Raw genomic sequence first — 21,097 nt, forward strand, 5'->3', positions numbered from 1 at the left:
AAAAAACATTTTAATGAAATTTTTTTTTAACATTTTAGGCCAATTTGTTTTCTGCTACATATTTTTGGTTAAAAAAAAAAAAAAAAAAAAAAAATTGCAATAGGCGTATTTTGATTGGTTTGCACAAAAGTTATTGCGTCTACCAACTACGGGAAAGATTTATATCATTTTTATTGTTTTTTTTTTTTTTTTACTAGTTAATTGGCGGCGATCTGCGATTTTTTGCGGGACTGCGACAAATTTCAGAGAAAAAAAAAAAAAACATACTAAAATGAATTCTATGGCAAACAAACGCAATACACTACCCACATTTTGGTAAACTATGAAAGACGACGTTGCACCAAGTAAGTAGATGCCAAAAACATGAAACCTTAAGGCTCCATTCACACCTGGGCGTTTTCAGCTCCAAAAACACTCAAAAAAAACGTTTCCAAAACGCCCAACAAGTAAAACCCCATTCATTTAAATGGCCCCTGTTCACATCTGAGCGTTTTAATGCCTGAAGCAAAACGCCCAACGCTCAAAAAAGTACACAAGCTTCTTTTTGGGCAGATTACAGGCGTTTTCCATTGGTTTCTAGTCAATCTAAAAACGCCTGCACAAAAAATGCCTGTAAAACGCCTGCAAAAACGCCCATAAAAACGCCTGAAACAAAAACGCCCAGGTGTGAATGGAGCCTCAATTTGTGCATGCCTGTGAAATGGAGACAAACTTCAGTACCCTATATTTTCTTTAGGGGACACTTCAAAAGACCCCTATAGGTATCCGTTTAGTGTTACAGAGCAGGTCTTGTTCTAGAATTATTGCTCTCACTCCGGTGTGCCCAGCAAAATGCAACATGTGCATCGCGATTGACGTTTTCATGCGTTGTTGCCCCCAATGCGTGCGTTTACGTTCATACTTGCGTATACACTATTACCAAAAGTATTGGGACCTTTACATGCAAATTTACTTTAATGTCATCCCAGTCTTAGTCTGTAGGGTCCAATACCGAGGTGGCCCAACCTTTGCAGCTATAACAGCTTCAACTATTCTGGGAAGGCTGTCCACAAGGTTTAGGAGTGTGTCTATGGGAATGTTTGACCATTCTTCCAGAAGAGCATTTGTGAGGTCAGGCACTGATGTTGGAGAGAAGGCCTGGCTCGCATTCTCCGCTCTAATTCATCCCAAATGTATTCTATCGGGTTGGGGTCAGGACTCTGTGCAGACCAGTCAAGAAGTTCCTCCACCCCAAACTCGTTCATTCATTTTTTTTTTTTTTTTTTTTTTTAGACACAGCGGGAGCCAGACCACGGGAGGATCGGGTACGATCGCTGCCGGCCTCTCGCGATCTTCGGGGAAACTGAAGCACTTTTTGGGATTTTTTTTTTTTTTAACCAAAAATATGTAGCGGAATACATATTGGCCTAAACTGATAAAAATTTAAATTTTTTTTATTGGGAATGTTTTATAGCAGAAAGTCAAAAATATATATTTTTTTCAAAATTGTCGCTCTTTATTTTTTGTTTATAGCGCAAAATCTATAAACCACAGCCCCGCATCCCCAGGAAGACGTCAGTTTGTGACGAAACGTGCGTAGGGAAGGCGTGCTGACGTCACTACTGTGCATCCGGAAGTCGGGCGGCGGCGACTTTGAATCTGTTTTGATGAGCGTTGATCTCTTCAGCATTCTATGAGTGTATTACTTATTTTTACAATAAAGTGTTCAGACCATCTGCACTATTGTGGTCCCACCTTTCTCTTGCATACCCTTGCTGGACCTTTGATTGGGATGAGGTGGTTTGCCTGTGGGACGCTTCAGATCCCTGTATCTGACAGGACCCGGTAGGAAAGGAGATGTGCATTGGAGCTGGCTTTTAAACACCTGGAGTGTGTACAATGCGAATATTCCTTCTCTATCTGGTAAGCGTACACCCTTAGCATGTGCTTCACTGTGGCTGATCGAGTGTCCTCTGGTGGCTGATTCATCCATTTCTGTATCTGCACTTTGGAGCCATTTTTGAAGTTGGACTTTACTGTTTGATCTTCTAGTCTATTTCCATATCTGCATGGACTAATTTATACCTCATTTATGTTATTTATCAATTTTTAGCGCAGCTCACCATTCCACAAACCACAGAGGTGATCAAATACCACCAAAAGAAAGCTCTATTTGTGGGGAGAAAAAAAAAAATTGTATTTGGGTACTGCGTCGCACGACCATGCAATTGTTAGTTAAAGTAACGCAGCGCAGAATTGCAAAAAAATGGCCTGGTCATTAGGGGGTAAAACCTTCCGGAGCTGAAGTGGTTAAGTGAATCCCCAGCAGCTAAAGCCATCATTTACAGACCACTATGCTGGCAGCACAGGGCATCATGACAACTGTGTGCAACGAGGTTCAGAAGTGTGTCCAGGATTAATTGGAGCTTGTTTAAACTTTTCATTTTTCTTGAAAAGGTGACCTTACCCTTTAAGAAGGTCTTAGCTTCTCATGATAACCCGTGTTTTAGCCGATTCAGCTGCGGGAAATTACAAAGCACATTTTGACCTTGTATATAATTGAGGTCCGACTGTCTGGTTAGTTCGAGCCGAAGAGAAGGAGCTCCATTATTACACTAGGCCTTAGTATGCCCTCTGCTTCTAAATCATTTTCTTGGTTACCATGTGGTTTAACCACTTCCGGACCACCCACCGCGTATATACGTCGGTACTTTGATGTTAAATACCGGGGTTATGGCAGCAGATCGGTATTTTTTTTTTTTAAACGGTGGGCTGTCCGCTTTAGCATTTCGCCGCATGATCACCTTTATGGGCGGCGGGAGAGCTGCCACTTCCCAGTCATTTTTCCCGCTTACCGGGAGCTGTCAGTAGTGGGGAAAACAATTCCGTTCCTATGCCCTCCTAGGCAGGAAGTCAAGGGAGGGCAAGATGGCCCCCACTCGACTCTATGGCCTTGGGAGGACCGGAGCGATGTTATACATCGCTTCCTCCCAACAGCCTTAAAGGGCACATTTTTTTTCCCCATCATGAAAAAAATTTTTTTTTTTGCTTTTTAGTGTAGATGTGAGATCTTTTTTGACCCCAGATCTCACTTTAAGGCTACGTTCACATGTGGGCGTAGCAGCGATTCTGCCCGCAATCCGGAATCATTGCAAATTGTGGGACGCCTGTGCAATGCCCGTGATTTGCAATTGCACCCCAAACGCTGTGCGATGTTGCCGCAATTTCCACCTGCTGAATCGCGGTAACATTGCGCAAACAGAATCGCGGGACGCATGACGCCCAAAAAGGTACAAGAGCTTCTTTTGTGCGTCATGCGTCCCGCGATTCGGCAGGCGGAAATCACGGCAACATCGCACAGCGTTTGGGGTGCCATTGCAAATCATGGGCATTGCACAGGCGTCCTGCAATTTGCAATGATTCCGGATCGTGGGCAGAACTGCAGCGATTCTGCCCGTGATCCGCTATGCCCACATGTGAACGTAGCCTAAAGGAGGACCTATCCTGCTTATTTCTATTACAAGGGATGTTGGCGATTCCGGATTGCGGGCAGAATCGCAGCGATTCTGCCCGTGATCCGCTACGCCCACTTGGGAAAGTAGCCTAAAGGAGGACCTGTCCTGCTTATTTCTATTACAAGGGATACATTCCTTGTAATTGGAATAAAAGTGATCAAAAAAAAAAAAAAAAGTATTAAAGTGCCCCATCCCTGTTAGCTCGCACGCAGAAGCGAACACATGCGCAAGTCGCGCCCAGATATGTAAACGGTGTTCAAACCACATGTGAGGTATCGCCACGATCGTTAGAGCGAGAGCAATAATTCCAGCCCAGTCCTCTGTAACTCTAAGCTGGTAACCTGTAGACATTTTTAAAGGTGTCACCTATGGAGATTTTTAAGTACCAATGTTTGTCACCATTCCACAAGGTTGTGCAATTTTGAAGCATGACATGTTGGGTATCTATTTACTCTGCAAAACATTAGGGCTAATTTTACTGTTTTCTTATTTCCTTATTTCAAAAAAGTGTATTTTTTTTTCCAAAACAATAGTGTGTGTAAGACCGCTGCACAACTACGGTGGGATAAAAAATATTGCAACGATCTCCATTTTATTCTCTTGGGTCTCTGCTAAAAAAAAAAAATATATATATATATATATATATATATATATATATATATATATATGTCAGAAATAGGCCCGGTCCTTAAGTGGTTAAAGTAAGGAAAGGAGGGCTTTAGAGAAGAGAAAACTGCAGACATAAAACGAAAGACTGCAACAAGGAGCTAGAAATGCATGTGGTACAAACATCGCAGTCAAAATGTTTACATCTTTACCCAATGCGTGACCACTCTATAGCCGTTTTACTGCTACAGGGTGGCAGCTGTGTGCCGGATCACGTATATATATATATATATATATATATATATATATATATATATATATATATGCGCAATACTGCACTTCTGCCTGCAGGAGGAGCACACGCGCTGGCGGCGGGCCGCTTCTGCTGTGAAAATTCAAAGCAGAAGCCAATCTGCGGGTCACAGGGACTCGATGTTCTCTGACACCCGCGATCGTGTGTAAACACAGAACAGGGATCTGCCTATGTAAATGAGGCAGATCCCAGTTATGACAGAGGAAAAGGGTGGGGGGGGTGGAGGCATGGATCCTGTGTCTTTGCAAAACAGGGACCAGAATCCATGTATTCCCCTAGTAAAAGCACCACACAGAGAACACACGAACACTGGCTAGGCATACAGTTAACCCCTTCCCAGCCAGTATAATTAGTACAGTGACAGTGCATATTTTTAACACTGATCACTGTATTAGTGTCACTGGTTCCCACAAAGTGTCAGTATGCGATTGTCTGCTACAATATCGCAGTCCCGCTATAAGTCGCTAATCATCCTCATTCCTGGTTTAAAAAAAAAAAAAAAAGTTTTCTACTTTCTGCTAGAAAACGCAAAAATGTCAGCCATTATATATTCTGCTACATGCTTTTGGTAAAAAAAAAAATCCCAATAAGCGTATATTGCAAAGTCGGCGTCGTACTTATTTAGACAGTGCCGTTCCCAGCAATAGGCTTTCGATTTGGCATGCGATTTCACAGGATGATGAACGGAGCTAAAACCTGCAAGCTGATTGATGTACAGATGCACCAGAATCTGTGTGCATCGGTTTTGATTAAATCTCCCCCATATTATTAAAACCTTCTCATCAAAGGCTGTGCTTGTGTGAATGTAAAAAGCAAACACAAGGGGGCAGAGAGAAGTCACCAACACAATGCAATTGGTCATACAAGTCATTCCAATGCGGCGGGGAACTCCCACAGTCCTGTACAGGGAAGGTAAACTGAGAATTTACAATTTGTTACAACAAAAGGAATAGACTTTAGTAATAAAGGGCCAAGCTACAAAAATATTAAAGTTTAATCTGCTAATATTTTGCCTTGCCTGAGAGCGCCCCCTGTCAAAATGCAATAGAACAGCAAAGGAGATTGCTGTGCGGCTCTGACTGTAGCGGTCAGCTTTTTAACCCTTTGGGTTAAACGAAAAAAAAAAACGAGTGGTGTGTACTAGGCTTTAAACTCCGTGACATCACTGGGTCTCCATACAATGTAGGCTGAGCATGATGGGGAGGGACCATCGGGGTGCTGTACATAGCTCTCAGAAAACATCACAGAACCCTTTCTCAGTAGTCTTCAAAGCATTCAATGCAAGCAGCGGGCTAACCCAGTACATACTAAGGAAAAAAAAAAAAAAAAAAAATCGGACGAAGGATCATCGTTTTCCTCAATGCTTCACAGGAGATCCAAACTGAGGATGATACTAATTGTAGTAAAATTCTCGTACAACACGGGATATATTTTTTATGTTGTTTATGGTTTCTGATCATGTGCAGTCTTTTCTATCCGATTTTTCTCATACGAAAACCATAAGAAGAGTACGCAATAAAACAAAAATCGTGCTGCGAACCCCTCTAGGGATGTGAGAAAAAAAGTGAGGAGATAAAACGGACGTGCTGGATCTGTGTAAGGAACTTCTCTTTGGCCCCTCTTCACCCAATCTGCTTCCTCCTGTTCCGATCCTTCTTCCTCTATACTACCCCCCCCCCCCCCATCATTTTTGCACAAGAAGACACTTACCTGCATTTCCCACACCCTCCCCTTTTTAAGCAAAAACACACAGTTTTCATATTTGTATGAGATGGTTGGAATGTGACAGCCAACTCTTTATCCTAAACTATAGCATTTTACATAGCTGTGTTTGTTATGACCACTCTGTCTCTTTTATTGCACTGTACCTTGAGCCACCTTTTTTTTTGTCTCCTTTGTATGCCATTTATATACCTTTGTCTAAATAAAGAATTTGAAGAAAAAAATAATTGTTAGTACTAGTCACGTACGAGAAAGATTTTGGAGTTTGTCCCTTCGGAAATTTCGAAAGTCTGAATCAGATGTCAAAAGTTGTGTACACATTGTACGAAAACGAACTGATCATGCCTCATACAAAGTTTTTCTTCAGATTTTCTCATAGTGTGCACCCCACTTTACCTTTGGGAGGACTTCTGCAAATATCAAGTTGCCTTAATGGGTAAAGGTTAGACTGGAGAAATGGGCACTCCTAGGCAGGCTGTATTTGTATGCAGACCTCCCTGGGAAACCCTTGTGTAATGCTGAGCTTCCATGATTGAAAGAACTGCTATCCAAAGAATGAAAGAGGCAGGTCAGGGACAGTCCGGATGGGAAGATAAATGCTAGATGATGTTGGATGTCCTCCAGCCAGGAAATGAGGCAGAATCTGACTTGCTGCAGTTTCCAGTGCACATTGTGAGAAGCTCACAGTGTGCAGGGAAACCAGAGTAAGCCATTTCAGTCCAGGAGATGAGACGGTATAACTGTGCAAGACTGAAGGAAAGGCAGGAGGTCAGATTTGAACAATCTGAAAGTATTAAAAAAAAAAAAAAAAAAGAAGGAAGAGTGTGCCTGGAGAGGAGCTTAAAAATTGCTATTGGAGGTTTATACTTTAAAATGTTCAGTTGACTATCTGTAAGTTTACTAGCTTGGTACTGAGATTTGTAGATTAACCACTAGATGGAGCTCTCTTTATGGAATCTCTCTGCTTTGCATAAAGCGGAGTTCCGGCCTCGGAAACGTTTTTTTCAATAAAAATACCCCCCGGGAAAGTCAGGGCTAGTACATTTCATGATAGATAGCCTCTGAACTGTCCCGGGTCGCACTTACCTGTAAGAAGAAATACTTACCTTGAAAATTTCTTGTCCAGTGCTGCAATCTCAGGTGTGGGCAGCTGAAGCCAGGGCATCCTCTTCGGTGTCCTCTTCGTCCCAGAATGCCCTGCACTGGGCCCCACTCGTCAGTTCCGGTGAAGGCACGTCATCCCTGCACAGCTTCTGGGCATGCCCAGAAGCTGTTTAGCAGGGAATGACATGCCTGCACCGGAAGGGACGAGCGGGGCCAGTGCAGGCGCATTGATTCCTGGGAGCGATGACGTTCATCTCTCAGGAGTCAACGCAAGCAGGAAGTGACGGCGCGGGCCGAGGCCGCAGAGGGAGGAAGTAGAGGGAAGGTAAGTATATTTTCTTGAAAAACAAGGTAAGGAAAAAAAAAAAAAAAAAAAAAAAAAAAAAATCGGGACTATCCATTTCTTTTGCAGGTGAATGTCAGCAAGCGGATGGCCCAAAGTCGTTTTTGAGGCCGGAACTCCGCTTTAAACAGCCGTTTATAAACTTGCATTTTGAGTATTAAAGTGCAACAATGGAACCCCTTTCCATTTTATCAGTTCTTATGTGGTACTCACAAGGTTGTACTCCAGAGCCATTGAAATATACTTTTGCTTTACAGATTAATCAATTTGTTTTTAAACTAGAACGGCAGTCAACAATCTACCTACCTTTCTCTTTCTTTTCAATTATATAACATTTGACGGTCTATTTAATGCTTATATAGTGCGATATTGCATTTTAATTTTTTTGTCTTTTTCCAATTGAAGTAATTTGTTTGTTACCCTTTAAATATGTACCACAATCCATGTAAAATTCAGATTGTTCCTCCTTTATTTTATTCAAAACAAATTTGACAAGAAAAAAAAAAAAAAAAGTGCAACCATGGTACAGTACTGCAAAGCAGGAAACAGAGCCTGAACATGTAATGATCAAAATTTAGCTGCCCCATATTTACATTTATACACTATTCATAGGATCAAGGTTTTCAAGATCAAGGTTTCATAAGACACATTAAGATAAATAAACTTTTTTTTTTTTTTTTTTTTTACACCAAGGTAGTATATTTTACAAGTTAAAACCTTGAAAAAAAAAAAAAAAAAAAGTACATTCCCCTTTGGAATAGCATGCACATAATGCCATGAAAATTACCTATTAGGTAAAAATTTCACTTTATAATAATGTGCACTAAACCAAAAAATGCAAAAAAAGTTTCCTAAGATTGCAACTACTTCTTAAAGTGGTTGTAAACCCAAAAAGTAAAAAAAAAAAAAAAAAAAAAAAAAAAAAAAAAAAAAACCTTCAAGACAAAGGCATAATGGGCTAGTATGCATCACATACTAGCTCATCATGTATTAATTACCTTAAAACGAAGCCCCGACACGGACCCCCGGACATCGCTGCGGGCGCCGCCATGATCCCTCGCCGTCTCTTCCGGGTTCGGCGTCTCCGGCGCTGTGATTGGCCGGAGCCGCGATGACGTCACTCCCGCACATGCGCGCGGAAGTGACTTTCCGGCAAGCTCCCAGTAAGCAAAACCGAAGGTCCCCCCGGACCCTCAGAGCGCATGCGCCGCTCGCGTGAGTGGCTGCATGCACTGAAAATATCTCCTAAACCGTGCGTTTTAGGAGATATTAATTGTACCTACAGGTAAGCCTTATTATAGGCTTACCTGTAGGTAAAAGTGTAAAAAAACATGATACTACCGCTTTAAGCCTCAGTTCCTAAAAAATAAAAAAAATGCCTAGACTGTGCCTAAACTCTGAACAATGCAAGACTGCCATCACAGTAATTGAGGCAGAAAGAAGAAGACCGGACATTGGGGTTTATTTACTAAAGGCAAATCCTCTCTGCACTGCAAGTGCATTTGGAAGTGCAGTCACTGTAGATCTGAGGGGGCCATGCAAGGAAAATAAAAAACAGCATTTTTGCATGTACATCATTAGATGATAGAAATCAGCAGAGCTTCCCTTCAATTCAGATCTTCCCCTTAGATCTACAGTGACTGCACTTCCATGTGCACTTGTAGTGCAGAGTGGATTTGCCTTTAGTAAATCAACTCCATTGTGTCAATGTGTGCAACTATTAAAGATTTTGCAAGCAAAACAAATAAATACATTTCAATCTGCTACCTTTATGTCCTTCGTGGAGTTTCCGGATGTAGATTTCATATCTTTTCTGTTTTTCTGGATTCCTCTCAAAGGGTCGGAATTCTGCAGCATTTGGCGGCACAAGCCGGCGGTCAAGCAACTCATCCTGCTGCTTGTTCTGTGCCTCATCTGCGGACGCGGACTGGAAGCGGTTCTTCATAGCTTCCTGTGCGAGTTTCTGTGCTTTCAGCCTCTGCTCCTCTAAGGTCTGTTTCACGTCTTTGATTTTTTCCCGGTCCTTATCGGAGAGGAGGTCCAGGACAGAGGCTGGACCTAGGAATAGAATCACAAAGTGTGGCATGATCTCTATTTGTTGGGTTTTTATTATTGCGGTCAGGAAGGTTATGCCAGCATGCATGCTCATGTGCTGGTGTGCAGATGTGCAGGTGTGCAGATCGTTTTTAGAGCTAGTCCCCCCATTGCTGACCCCAGCCTGTTCTATGCAAGTCAACGCTCTCTGCCGTTCTTGTACTGCACTGCCCAACCATTACAGACCAGGATTCTGCCTGCTGTTTTCATACCTTAATGCCCAATGAGGACCATAGCCTGCTCCGGTGACCTGACCCTGTCCTCGGTTTCCATGCCCGACTGTTGCTGACCCTAGCTTGCATCCTGACTAAACATAGAAACATAGAATGTGTCAGCAGATAAGAACCATTTGGCCCATCTAGTCTGCCCAATATATCTGAATCCTATGAATAGTCCCTGGCCCTATCTTATATGAAGGATAGCCTTATGCCTATCCCATGCATGCTTAAACTCCTTCACTGTATTTGCAGCTACCACTTCTGCAGGAAGGTTATTCCATGCATCCACTACTCTCTCAGTAAAGTAATACTTCCTCATATTACTTTTAAACCTTTGCCCCTCTAGTTTAAAACAGTGTCCTCTTGTGGTAGTTTTTCTTTTAAATATGCTCTCCTCCTTTACCGAGTTGATTCCCTTTATGTATTTAAAGATTTCTATCATATCCCCTCTGTCTCTTCTTTCTTCCAAGCTATACATGTTAAGGTCCTTTAACCTTTCCTGGTAAGTTTTTTCCTGCAATCCATGTACTAGTTTAGTAGCTCTTCTCTGAACTCTCTCTAGAGTATCTATATCCTTCTGGAGATATGGCCTCCAGTACTGCGCACAATACTCCAAGTGAGGTCTCACCAGTGTTCTGTACAGCGGCATAAGCACTTCTCTCTTTCTACTGCTTATACCTCTCCCTATACATCCAAGCATTCTGCTGGCATTTCGTGCTGCTCTATTACATTGTCTTCCCACCTTTAAGTCTTCTGAAATAATTACTCCTAAATCCCTTTCCTCAGATACTGAGGTCAGGACTGTGTCAAATATTCTATATTCTGCCCTTGGGTTTTTACGCCCCAGGTGCATTATCTTGCACTTATCCACATTAAATTTCAGTTGCCAGAGTTCTGACCATTCTTCTAGTTTTCCTAAATCCTTTTCCATTTGGCGTTTCCCTCCAGGAACATCAACCCTGTTACATATCTTTGTGTCATCAGCAAAAAGACAAACCTTACCATCGAGGCCTTTTGCAATATCACTTATGAAGATATTAAACAAAATTGGTCCCAGTACAGATCCCTGAGGTACCCCACTGGTAACATGACCTTGTTCTGAATGTTCTCCATTGACTACAACCCTCTGTTGTCTGTCACTCAGCCACTGCCTAATCCACTCAACAATATGGGAGTCCATGCTCAATGACTGCAGTTTATTGATAAGTCTTCTATGTGGGACAGTGTCAAAAGCCTTACTAAAATCTAGATATGCAATGTCTACTGCACCTCCACCGTCTATTATTTTAGTCACCCAGTCAAAAAAATCTATAAGATTTGTTTGACATGATCTCCCTGAAGTAAACCCATGTTTTTCATCTTGCAATCCATGGGATTTAAGATGTTCCACAATTCTATCCTTTAATAGGGTTTCCATTAATTTGCCTACTATTGATGTCAGAAAAAGGGGAGCTCATACCCTGGGGTTTCCCCAGTATCGTGGTTTCCATTCTCCTACCTTCTCTTCATCAGCACTCCAAATTTGGGTGGTACCCAGTCTGGACATCCCAAAGAAAACTGGACTCAAGTGGTATACAGGCTGTCCTTACCACCTCAAACTTCCTTGACACTGGCCCTTTCATGGAGTTTCTGGCGCCGGGAGACAGAGCAACGTTTATGATCATGCGACCGCCATGATTGGCTGTCACAATGGTAACATGATCGCAAAGCTTCCAATCACAAGAAGCGAACGGGAGCTTTCAGTTAGGCACCAGTATCTGTGCTGGGAGCACGCGGGGCACAAGCTCTTGGCACAGGTTCGTTTACATTTTGGTACGCAAATATGCGGCCCTCTGTGTCAACGCCCACCTGCCAAGAGGCTGCATATTTGCATACTCGTCGCTAAGAGGTAAATTACTGCCCTCAAAATCTACTTGAAATTGCAATGTCGACCCAACCTGCTTGATCTAGAAGGTATGTCCTCATCAGAAGTTTGACACAATGTCGTTGATTTACTAAAACTGGAAAGTGCAAAATCTGGTGCAGCTGTGCGTGGTAGCCAATCAGCTTCCAGGATTTAATGTCAAAGGTTAAAGCGATTGTAAAGTCTTGTTTTTTTCCTATAAAAATAACATACATGTTATACTAACCTGCTCTGTTGCAGTGGATTTGCACAGAGCAGCCCCGATCCTCCTCTTCTATGCTCCTAGCCCCTCCCTCCTGTTCAGTGCCCCCACTGCAAGCAGCTTGTCATGGGGCACCTGAGCCGAGTCACAGCTCCCTATGTCCATTCAGACACGGAACCCTGTCCCCTCTCTCCTGAATAGCTAGCGGACTTTGATTGACAGCAGCTGCAGCCAATGGCATCCTGCTGTGTCTCAGCCAATCAGAATGGAGAATCTCGGACATCGCTGGACAGAGAGGGAGCTTGGTAAGTATTAGGGAGGCCGAGGGGGCTGCTGCACACAGCTTTTTTATCTTAATGTAAAGAATGCATTAGGATAAAAAAACTTATTTACAACTCCTTTAATTGAACAAGCTGAATTTGCAAGTTGTTTGGCTACCATGCACAGCTGCACCAGATTCTGAGTGCTCAAGCTTTAGTAAACCAACCTCAATAGGTCACAAAAGATGGCACCTGCTACATGTTGCTGATGACTAACAAGAGCTCCCGGGTATCCTGAACAGGTGACAACTGTCTCCTACATACCGAGATCAAACAGTGAATACCACTCACCTTGAAGTGCCTCCTCCCCCAGCATCTCCCTTCTCTGGGAAGAGTTGAGTTGGTGTCTACTAGGTAGTTGATCCTTCTTTGGCTCAGCAGGAGGACTCTGGGAAGACGCCAGCAGGGCTTGCAAAGTAGCAGAAGTCTGACTGGCTGCATTTAGCACAGGTCGAAAGTAGTGCACCGGCTTGTAATCTCTCGGGAGCTCAGGTGCGGGATAAATCTGCGAACATTCAAACATTTTTTTTCTGTTCAAGGCATGTCATCACAAAAATGTTTTCATTTGTTTGCTGTATGCACCCCCAAAAGTGGAACTTCCGCTCATCTGCTTCCTCCCCCCCTCTGGCACCTTTCGGGGGGGTACCCGTTTTTGACAGGTACCCTTCCCCACTCCAGGGAGACAGCGCCGCGGTGCTGTCTCTCGAAAGTTCCATTCTCCTCCTTCCCCCACCACCGAGCCAATTATAAAGCGCAGCGCACTTCACGCATGCGCAGTAGGAAACCGGCTGTGAAGCTAAAGGACTTCATTGCCAGTTTCCAATAGAATGAAAGGCGGCGGCGGCAGCACCTGACAGCTGATCCAAAAATCGGCTGGGGTGCTGACATTGCGGGTTCCCTGGACAGGTAAGTGTCTATATATTAAAAGTTAGCAGCCACAATATTTGTAGCTGCTGATGACTTATTTATTTTTAACAGCTGGAACACCGCTTTAAAGTGATTGTAAAGTCAGATCTTTTTTTAATATAAAACAAGTTATACTTACCTCCTTCTGTGCAGTTGGTTTTCCACAGAGCAGCCCGGATCCTCCTCTTATCAGGGCCAGTGTTGCGGTTTCTGCCCCCCCCCCCCCTCTCTCGAGTTACCCCACAGCAAGCGGCTTGCTATGGGGGCACCCGAGCTGAGTCACGGCTTAGTGTGTCTATTCAGACACGGAGCTGCTGTTCAGCCCTGCCCCCTCCTCTCCTGATTGGCTGACTTTTATTGACAGCCACGGGAGCCAATGGTGTCTCAGCCAATCAGGAGGTAGAGTCCCAGACAGCCGAGGAACTCGTGGACATCGCTGGATAGAGATGGGGCTCATGTAAGTATTAGGGAGTGCTGGGGGGGGGGCTGCTACACACAGAAGGCTTTTTATCTTAATGCATAGAATGCAATAGGATAAAAAACCTTCTGACATTACAACTTCTTTAATGCAATTTTAACTCCATTTATGAATCCCTGTTTGAATACCAGTAAATTAGAGAATTTACTTCGTTTTTTTTTTTTTATTGCAAGCTATCTGCCCATTCAACAGTTATTAAACAGAACAGAAAGTGAGAGGAAATCGCTCAGCAAGAAATGCAATGTTTTTAGTAAATTGGAGAAAAGTTAGAACCTCAGTAAGGTTTCAGCTGACTGCTGTGTCCTCATTGGGTAGATTATTCATCTCTTCCTGTCCAGGTTACATGCCAGAAAGAATAGGAAGGGAGGTGAAAAGACCCTAAGTAGTACCTAAAACCTGGCAGAGGTTCTAGGCCCTCCTCAATCTATCCCCACTGAATTGTTATGCTACATGTTCATGGACACATTTGCCTCTGCAGTGTAAAGACACTTGGGATGATTTACTAAAACTGGAGACTTCCACGATGCAGGAGGACTATGGGAAGGCAAGACAAGGTTACACTGGCTTGGGCCAGCTGGAAATCCCTCAGCAGTCAACACTACTACAGCGATAGCCATGATCTTCCAGATCCTGTTCTGAGTGGTTTGCTCTCTGCACATTGCCCCAGTTGGGGGGGGGGGGGGGGTGTCGCTCACTCAGCACTGCCAGCATTTATAGAATGACTTGTATATTATTCAATGAATACAAGGAGTTATCTGAATAAATGAGAGCTAATGACATCACCACCCTCCTCTCCATCCCATCCAATCAAAAAACACCTTGTATTCATTAAAATGGGGAAAAAAAAAAATACAAGGCATCTATAAATGGTATGATCGTTGCATACTCGCAAGGGTCCAAGCCACCATACTCGCAAGGGTCCAAGCCACCATACTCGCAAGGGTCCAAGCCACCATACTCGCAATGGTCCAAGCCACCATACTCGCAATGGTCCAAGCCACCATACTCGCAATGGTCCAAGCCACCATGCTCGCAATGGTCCAAGCCACCATGCTCGCAATGGTCCAAGCCACCATGCTCGCAATGGTCCAAGCCATCATGCTCGCAATGGTCCAAGCCATCATGCTCGCAATGGTCCAAGCCACCATGCTCGCAATGGTCCAAGCCACCATGCTCGCAATGGTCCAAGCCACCATGCTCGCAATGGTCCAAGCCACCATGCGCGCAATGGTCCAAGCCACCATACTCGCAATGGTCCAAGCCACCATACTCGCAATGGTCCAAGCCACCATACTCGCAATGGTCCAAGCCACCATACTCGCAATGGTCCAAGCCACCATACTCGCAATGGTCCAAGCCACCATACTCGCAATGGTCCAAGCCACCATACTCGCAATGGTCCAAGCCACCATACTCGCAAGGGTCCAAGCCACCATACTCGCAAGGGTCCAAGCCACCATACTCGCAAGGGTCCAAGCCACCATACTCGCAAGGGTCCAAGCCACCATACTCGCAATGGTCCAAGCCACCATACTCGCAATGGTCCAAGCCACCATACTCGCAAGGGTCCAAGCCACCATACTCGCAAGGGTCCAAGCCACCATACTCGCAATGGTCCAAGCCACCATACTCGCAATGGTCCAAGCCACCATACTCGCAATGGTCCAAGCCACCATACTCGCAATGGTCCAAGCCACCATACTCGCAATGGTCCAAGCCATCATGCTCGCAATGGTCCAAGCCACCATACTCGCAATGGTCCAAGCCACCATACTCGCAATGGTCCAAGCCACCATACTGGCAATGGTCCAAGCCATCATGCTCGCAATGGTCCAAGCCATCATGCTCGCAATGGTCCAAGCCATCATACAAAAGAATGCAATTAAGATTATACCCAGAGTTCAACCTTAAGGTATTTGGCAGCTTTTTTGGATTATAGTAGAATATATATATATATATATATATATATATATATATTATTTTATGGGAAAACCTGACTGTAAACTGCAGACTTCACACAATCTTTAAAAGGTAAATGCACTTCTAGTTTACTCTATTGGTGGACCCCACTCCCCGCCAGTACATTTGTGCTTCTGCCACCACATAGTTTCTTCTTGAAAATCCTGTTTGGGCTCTCCAGGGAAAGGGTAGAGCCCCCTAAGGTAAGTGTACTAACCCTTTGAACTGCCATCTTATCTTTTGTAATTCCTTATTTTACCTTGTCTTCACTTAGCTCAACACCTTAACAACCCCCCACCCCCCCCCAATGCCCGGCCGCCCCCATTCCCCTAAAGTGTTACCAAACCCACAACAGTAAAATTAGTCTGTATATGCAGTAAAGCGTTGCTGGTTATAATCACCGTGAAACCTAAGGGGTTAATCCTCTGCTTTGTGTAAAAGGGCTGTTTGATCCTGTCTTTTCTGATACTCCCATCCTTCCACTGTTCCCATTCCATCTTCTGAACAGAGCCTTAGGGACAAGCTGCACATGCTCAGTTGAGTGTGTATTGCTAGAGAGTTTTTTTTTTCTTGGGAGGGTGAATGTGATCAGCACGGACCAATCAGCACTCTCCAGACAGAAAGAAAGGGGTCCTGCAGCCTCACAGGACCATCAAAAGAGAATAAAAACTCCTCCTGCAAGCTTTAACCTGACACTGATAGAAGTCACAAGACTGCTATATACTGCTGATGAGAAAAGGTTTTTAGCAGTTTATATTTAGTAATATAACTGCATTTCCATGTTCTGTGTACTGGGGGAGACCAGATATAATGACTGCAGGCTCCTGGGGAGACCAGATATAGTGACTGCAGCCTCCTGGGTTTAGTAACACTTTAAGCCAGCCATAGACGGTTCCAATTTCGGCTGGTTCAACAGGAACCAGCCAAGATTCAAACCATGTATGGGCAGGCTGAATGTACCCAAACTGATCGATCAACTTGGGTACAACCAGCCTGCTGGATTTTACATGCAATTATGGCTAGTGGCTGTTCTAGCTGCTAGCAATAATTACTGAGTTCTCCCAGCTGAGAAGGCTTCCCCCGCCTGGAGAACACAATGGCTCGGCGGGAGGGATTCCCCTGTCAGTACTGACTCTGTTGATGGGGGAACCCCTGGTTGCAGGAAAGAAATTTGCTTCATCTATAGCCGGCCTTATTCAAACCTTTGTACCCCCGCTGTTATTCCCTCTCTCTCACGTTGCATTGTTTGACATTAAGGTTACTGTTATCTCACACGCCAGAGGAACATTTATTGCATTCTTGGTTTCTGCCAATGTTTTATGATGGTTTCAGAAAGCCTTCATAAAAACATAATTACGAAACCAAAAGAAGAAGAATTAGGACAGCTGCCAGCTTAGTCCAAGCTATTGATTTCAAAACAAATATATCAAATAAATCCCTTCACCAAGGAGGATGTTGGAAGAGATATTTTACCTTTTTGAGCCGAGACGGTTGTGTCGCTATAGAGAAGCCCTCTAGGACTTTGCCAATGTATTGAAGTTCTTTCGTAGACCCTGAAAGAAGAAGTGACACAGCAATTCACATAGTCTGATCACAAATAATTGTCATTTCTCGGTAGAAGCTACAAATCTATTTTAAACCATTTGAACTCCAGTAGCGCAGTGCTGAATAGCAAAAAAACATCCTGGTCATGAAGTGGGTAAAACCTTCATGACCAGGCCAGATTTTGCTGTTCAGCAATGCGCGTCTTTAACTGGCAATCGTGCGGTCATGCAACACTGTACCCAAATTCAATTTATATATTTTTTTCACACAAATAGACCTCTCATTAGTATTTCATCACCACTGGGTTTTTTTTTTTTTTTATTACATAAACGAAAAAAATTGGTATATATATATATATATACACATATACATATATATATATATATATATATATATATATATATATATATATATATATATATATATATATATATATATATATACACACACACACACATATTTTTTCTACTTTGATATAAAACAAATTATATATACACACACTAATGTATATATATATATATATATATATATATATATATATATATTAGTGTGTGTGTATATATATATATATATATATATATATATATATATATATTTTATATCAAAGTAGAAAAAATTGTGTGTGTGTATATATATATATATATATATATACACACATACACACATATACACACACACACACACACATATACACACAAATTTTTTCTACTTATATATATATATATATATATATATATATATATATATATATATATATATATATATATATATATATATCTATATATATATATATATATATCTATATATATATATATATATATATATATATATATATATATATATATACACACACATATATACATATACACACACACACACACATATATATATTTTTTCTACTTTGATATAAAACATATAAAAAAGAAAAAGTAAAAGGAAAAATTAAAATTTCTTCTTATATTTAGGCCAAAAATGTATTCTGCTACATGTCTTAGGTAAAAAAAAAAAAAAAAAATCCCAATAACTGTATATTAACCACTTCCCCCAAATGGACGTACCAGTAAGTCCTTGAGTTTCAGTGGTAATACTGGGATGATGTCTGCACTTACAGGTGTCATCCCAGTATCATTCTTTGCAACCAGCGATTCTCTTTTTTGCAGAAGTGATCCGAGTGGCTAATTAGCCACTCAATCACTTCTGCGGGTGGCGGAAGAGGGGAACCAACCCCCTCCCGCCTCTCCCGTCCCATCGCAGAGACCGGGAGCGATGAGGCCGGCGGCAATGGCTGCCCTGTACAGAGAGAAAGGAACTGACGTCTTTTCCCTCTCTCTGTAACCCTGGAAACCGGGAGCGATGAGTATTTGTCCCTTCTGGTTACCCCATCCATGAGCAGAGGCAATTTTAAAGCGAGACATGTTAGGTATCCATTTACTCGGTGTAACATCTTCTTTCACATTATACAAAAAAAAAAATTGGGCTAACTTTATTGTTTTGCTTTGTACTGTTTTGTCACTATTCTAATCGAATACCCGGTGCTTCTGTGTACACTGCGGAGGGGAGGGGCTGAGATCCTCCTCTGACAGCTATGAGAGGAGAAAACCGCAGAGTGGGAGATTAGGGAGGAGAGCCCGGAGCAGTGATGTAATGAAGGTTTTTCCCACGGACATTATATAAAAACACTAAGGGTCCTTTCACACGGAGCGGACCGTTTTTTGCTCCGCTACGGCACTTTTTTTTTTTTTTTACGGACACGGATGACACTTGTGTCATCCGGTCCGTATGTCCGTTTATCATTCCATCCGTTTGCGGATGATAAACGGAGATAATGTACATCAATGGGATTGCAGCGGATGACACCGCTGACATCCGATTTTGCGTCCGTTCCGTTTTTTTTAAACGGAAGAAAAATAGGGTTCTGTTTCGTTCAAAAAAACTGAACTGATCGGAAAGGACGCTAATCGGATGTCAGCGGATGGTCATCCGCAATCTCATTGATGTGCATTATGTCCGTATTTCATCCGCAAAAAAAGGGATGAAATACGGACGTACGGACCGCCCGTGTGAAAGGACCCTAATAAAGTGGATTCTAGGATTTTAATGACACTAAACTAGGTTCACACGGGATTCCTGGCAGGCAGGGAGGGAAGGGAAGACCGCACATTACAGCTAAAAGACCAACCCCACATATTCAGTACCAGATTTGTGTCAAAAATGGTCTTTATTTTTCAAAACTTTAAATGTACAAAATATCGGCCCATACTGATACTTAGTGACCAAAATATCGGTATCAGCCCTGAAAAAAACCATATCAGTCTATCCCTATTATATAACAAAGGGCCGCATTAGCCCCTTGGGCTGCAGGTTGGGCATCTGGGGCTCAGGTACTCCTGTGCATGACATCTAATAGCTGTGTATTAGGCTCCATTCACACTTGTAGGACTCCAAAGTAACTCACGCATATACACTGATCAGCCATAACATTATGACCACCCACCTAACATTGAGCATGGCCCCCTTTTGCTAAAACAGTCCTGACCCATTGGAGGCATGGACACCAAAGTAACATCCACATGAATGGCAGGACCCGAGGTTTCCCAGCAGAACATTGCCCAAAGAATCACACCGCCACTGCTGACTTGCTTTCTTATACCGCTTATGTTCAAAGTTGCATAACAAATCACACAAGTGTGAATGGAGCCTTAGGCTGCATTCACACTTGAGCGTAGCGTTTTTTACCGTGATTTTTACCGCGATTTTACCGTGATTTTTTCAGGCATTTTTCATTGACATCTATCAAAAACGCTGGTAATCAGCCCAAAAAGAAGCTCATGTACTTTTTTCAGCTACAGGCGTTTTGCAAAATGCTCAGATGTGAACAGGGGCCATTTAAATGAATGGGGTTTTACTTGTTGGGCGTTTTGGAAGCGTTTCTTTTGAGCGTTTTTGGAGCTGAAAACGCCCAGGTGTGAATGGAGCCTAAGTGTTCCAGGTAGGATAAAAAAAAAAAAAATTGTGGACTATTGTTTCTGGGCCCTGCTACGGGTACAAACAAATAACACATGTGGCAGCACTGCGATTGTCAGGAGCAGGGGGAATTAATTTTTGGTCATTTTTTTTGGTGGTAGGTTATGGTAGTAACAAGAAATATACAGCTACATTTAAAAAAAAATTATATTTCTTTTTTTTTTTTTACCATTTTGTGCCAGTTTTTCCTTGATAAAAAAAAAAAAAAAAAGAAACGGAGATTTCCATTATTATTTACTATCAAATGAAGACCCAATTTGTCCTGAAAAAACACAGCATAATCCACCTGGATACACCATTTATGATGATATGTACAGTTTTACTAACACACGTCAACATTGCAAACCTGTTCAGGTGTTAGGATTTTTCTTTATTTTCATCATGAAGGGGTTGAACAAAAAAACACACCTAAAATAATAATGTGGGAATTACCAGCGATTGGCCAGGATTTATTGTACTAAGCGCCACTGAATGGGTTAACAACGAACGCAACATAAGTGCTTTAAGAGAGAGAGAGAGCGCACAAGAGAGAGCGAAGAGGTAAACATGGCTGCTGCCCATGGCTACGCAAACAAACACAACAATGGGCACACCTCTGTTGACACAAGCACTTGGCACACAGCAGAGGCAGATCTGTAAGTACAGGTAGCACTGGGTCAGGAAGGGCCACTATTGATTGCTCCTTAGCAAAATCAGAGTTAAAAGCTAAACTCCGGGCACAAAAACTCATGTAAATATATTCCTTTAAAAGCCACAAAGGCTTTACATCCACTTTGCATGCACCAAATGTCTTTGCAAACCTAGATATTACCTTGTGAACAAAGCAGTGACATCATGTCAGCCAGTGGTGGATACAGGGAAGAAGG

General features: G+C 42.7%; 1 protein-coding gene across 1 annotated transcript in view; it reads right to left on the reverse strand.

The window, feature by feature from the left end:
• The window catches only part of GPATCH1 (G-patch domain containing 1), a 65,480-nt gene that overhangs the window by 23,803 nt on the left and 20,580 nt on the right, over positions 1–21,097 (reverse strand). Inside the window, exons 9-11 of the mRNA XM_082270406.1 lie at positions 17,136–17,215; positions 12,611–12,824; positions 9,350–9,640 (exon numbers count right to left, since the gene is read on the reverse strand). Coding sequence (XP_082126532.1) covers positions 9,350–9,640; positions 12,611–12,824; positions 17,136–17,215 — 585 coding nt within the window. The remainder of the gene's footprint in view (positions 1–9,349; positions 9,641–12,610; positions 12,825–17,135; positions 17,216–21,097) is intronic.

Source organism: Pelophylax lessonae (genome assembly GCF_965119305.1).
Source record: "Pelophylax lessonae genome assembly, chromosome: 10".
Lineage (NCBI taxonomy): Eukaryota > Metazoa > Chordata > Amphibia > Anura > Ranidae > Pelophylax > Pelophylax lessonae.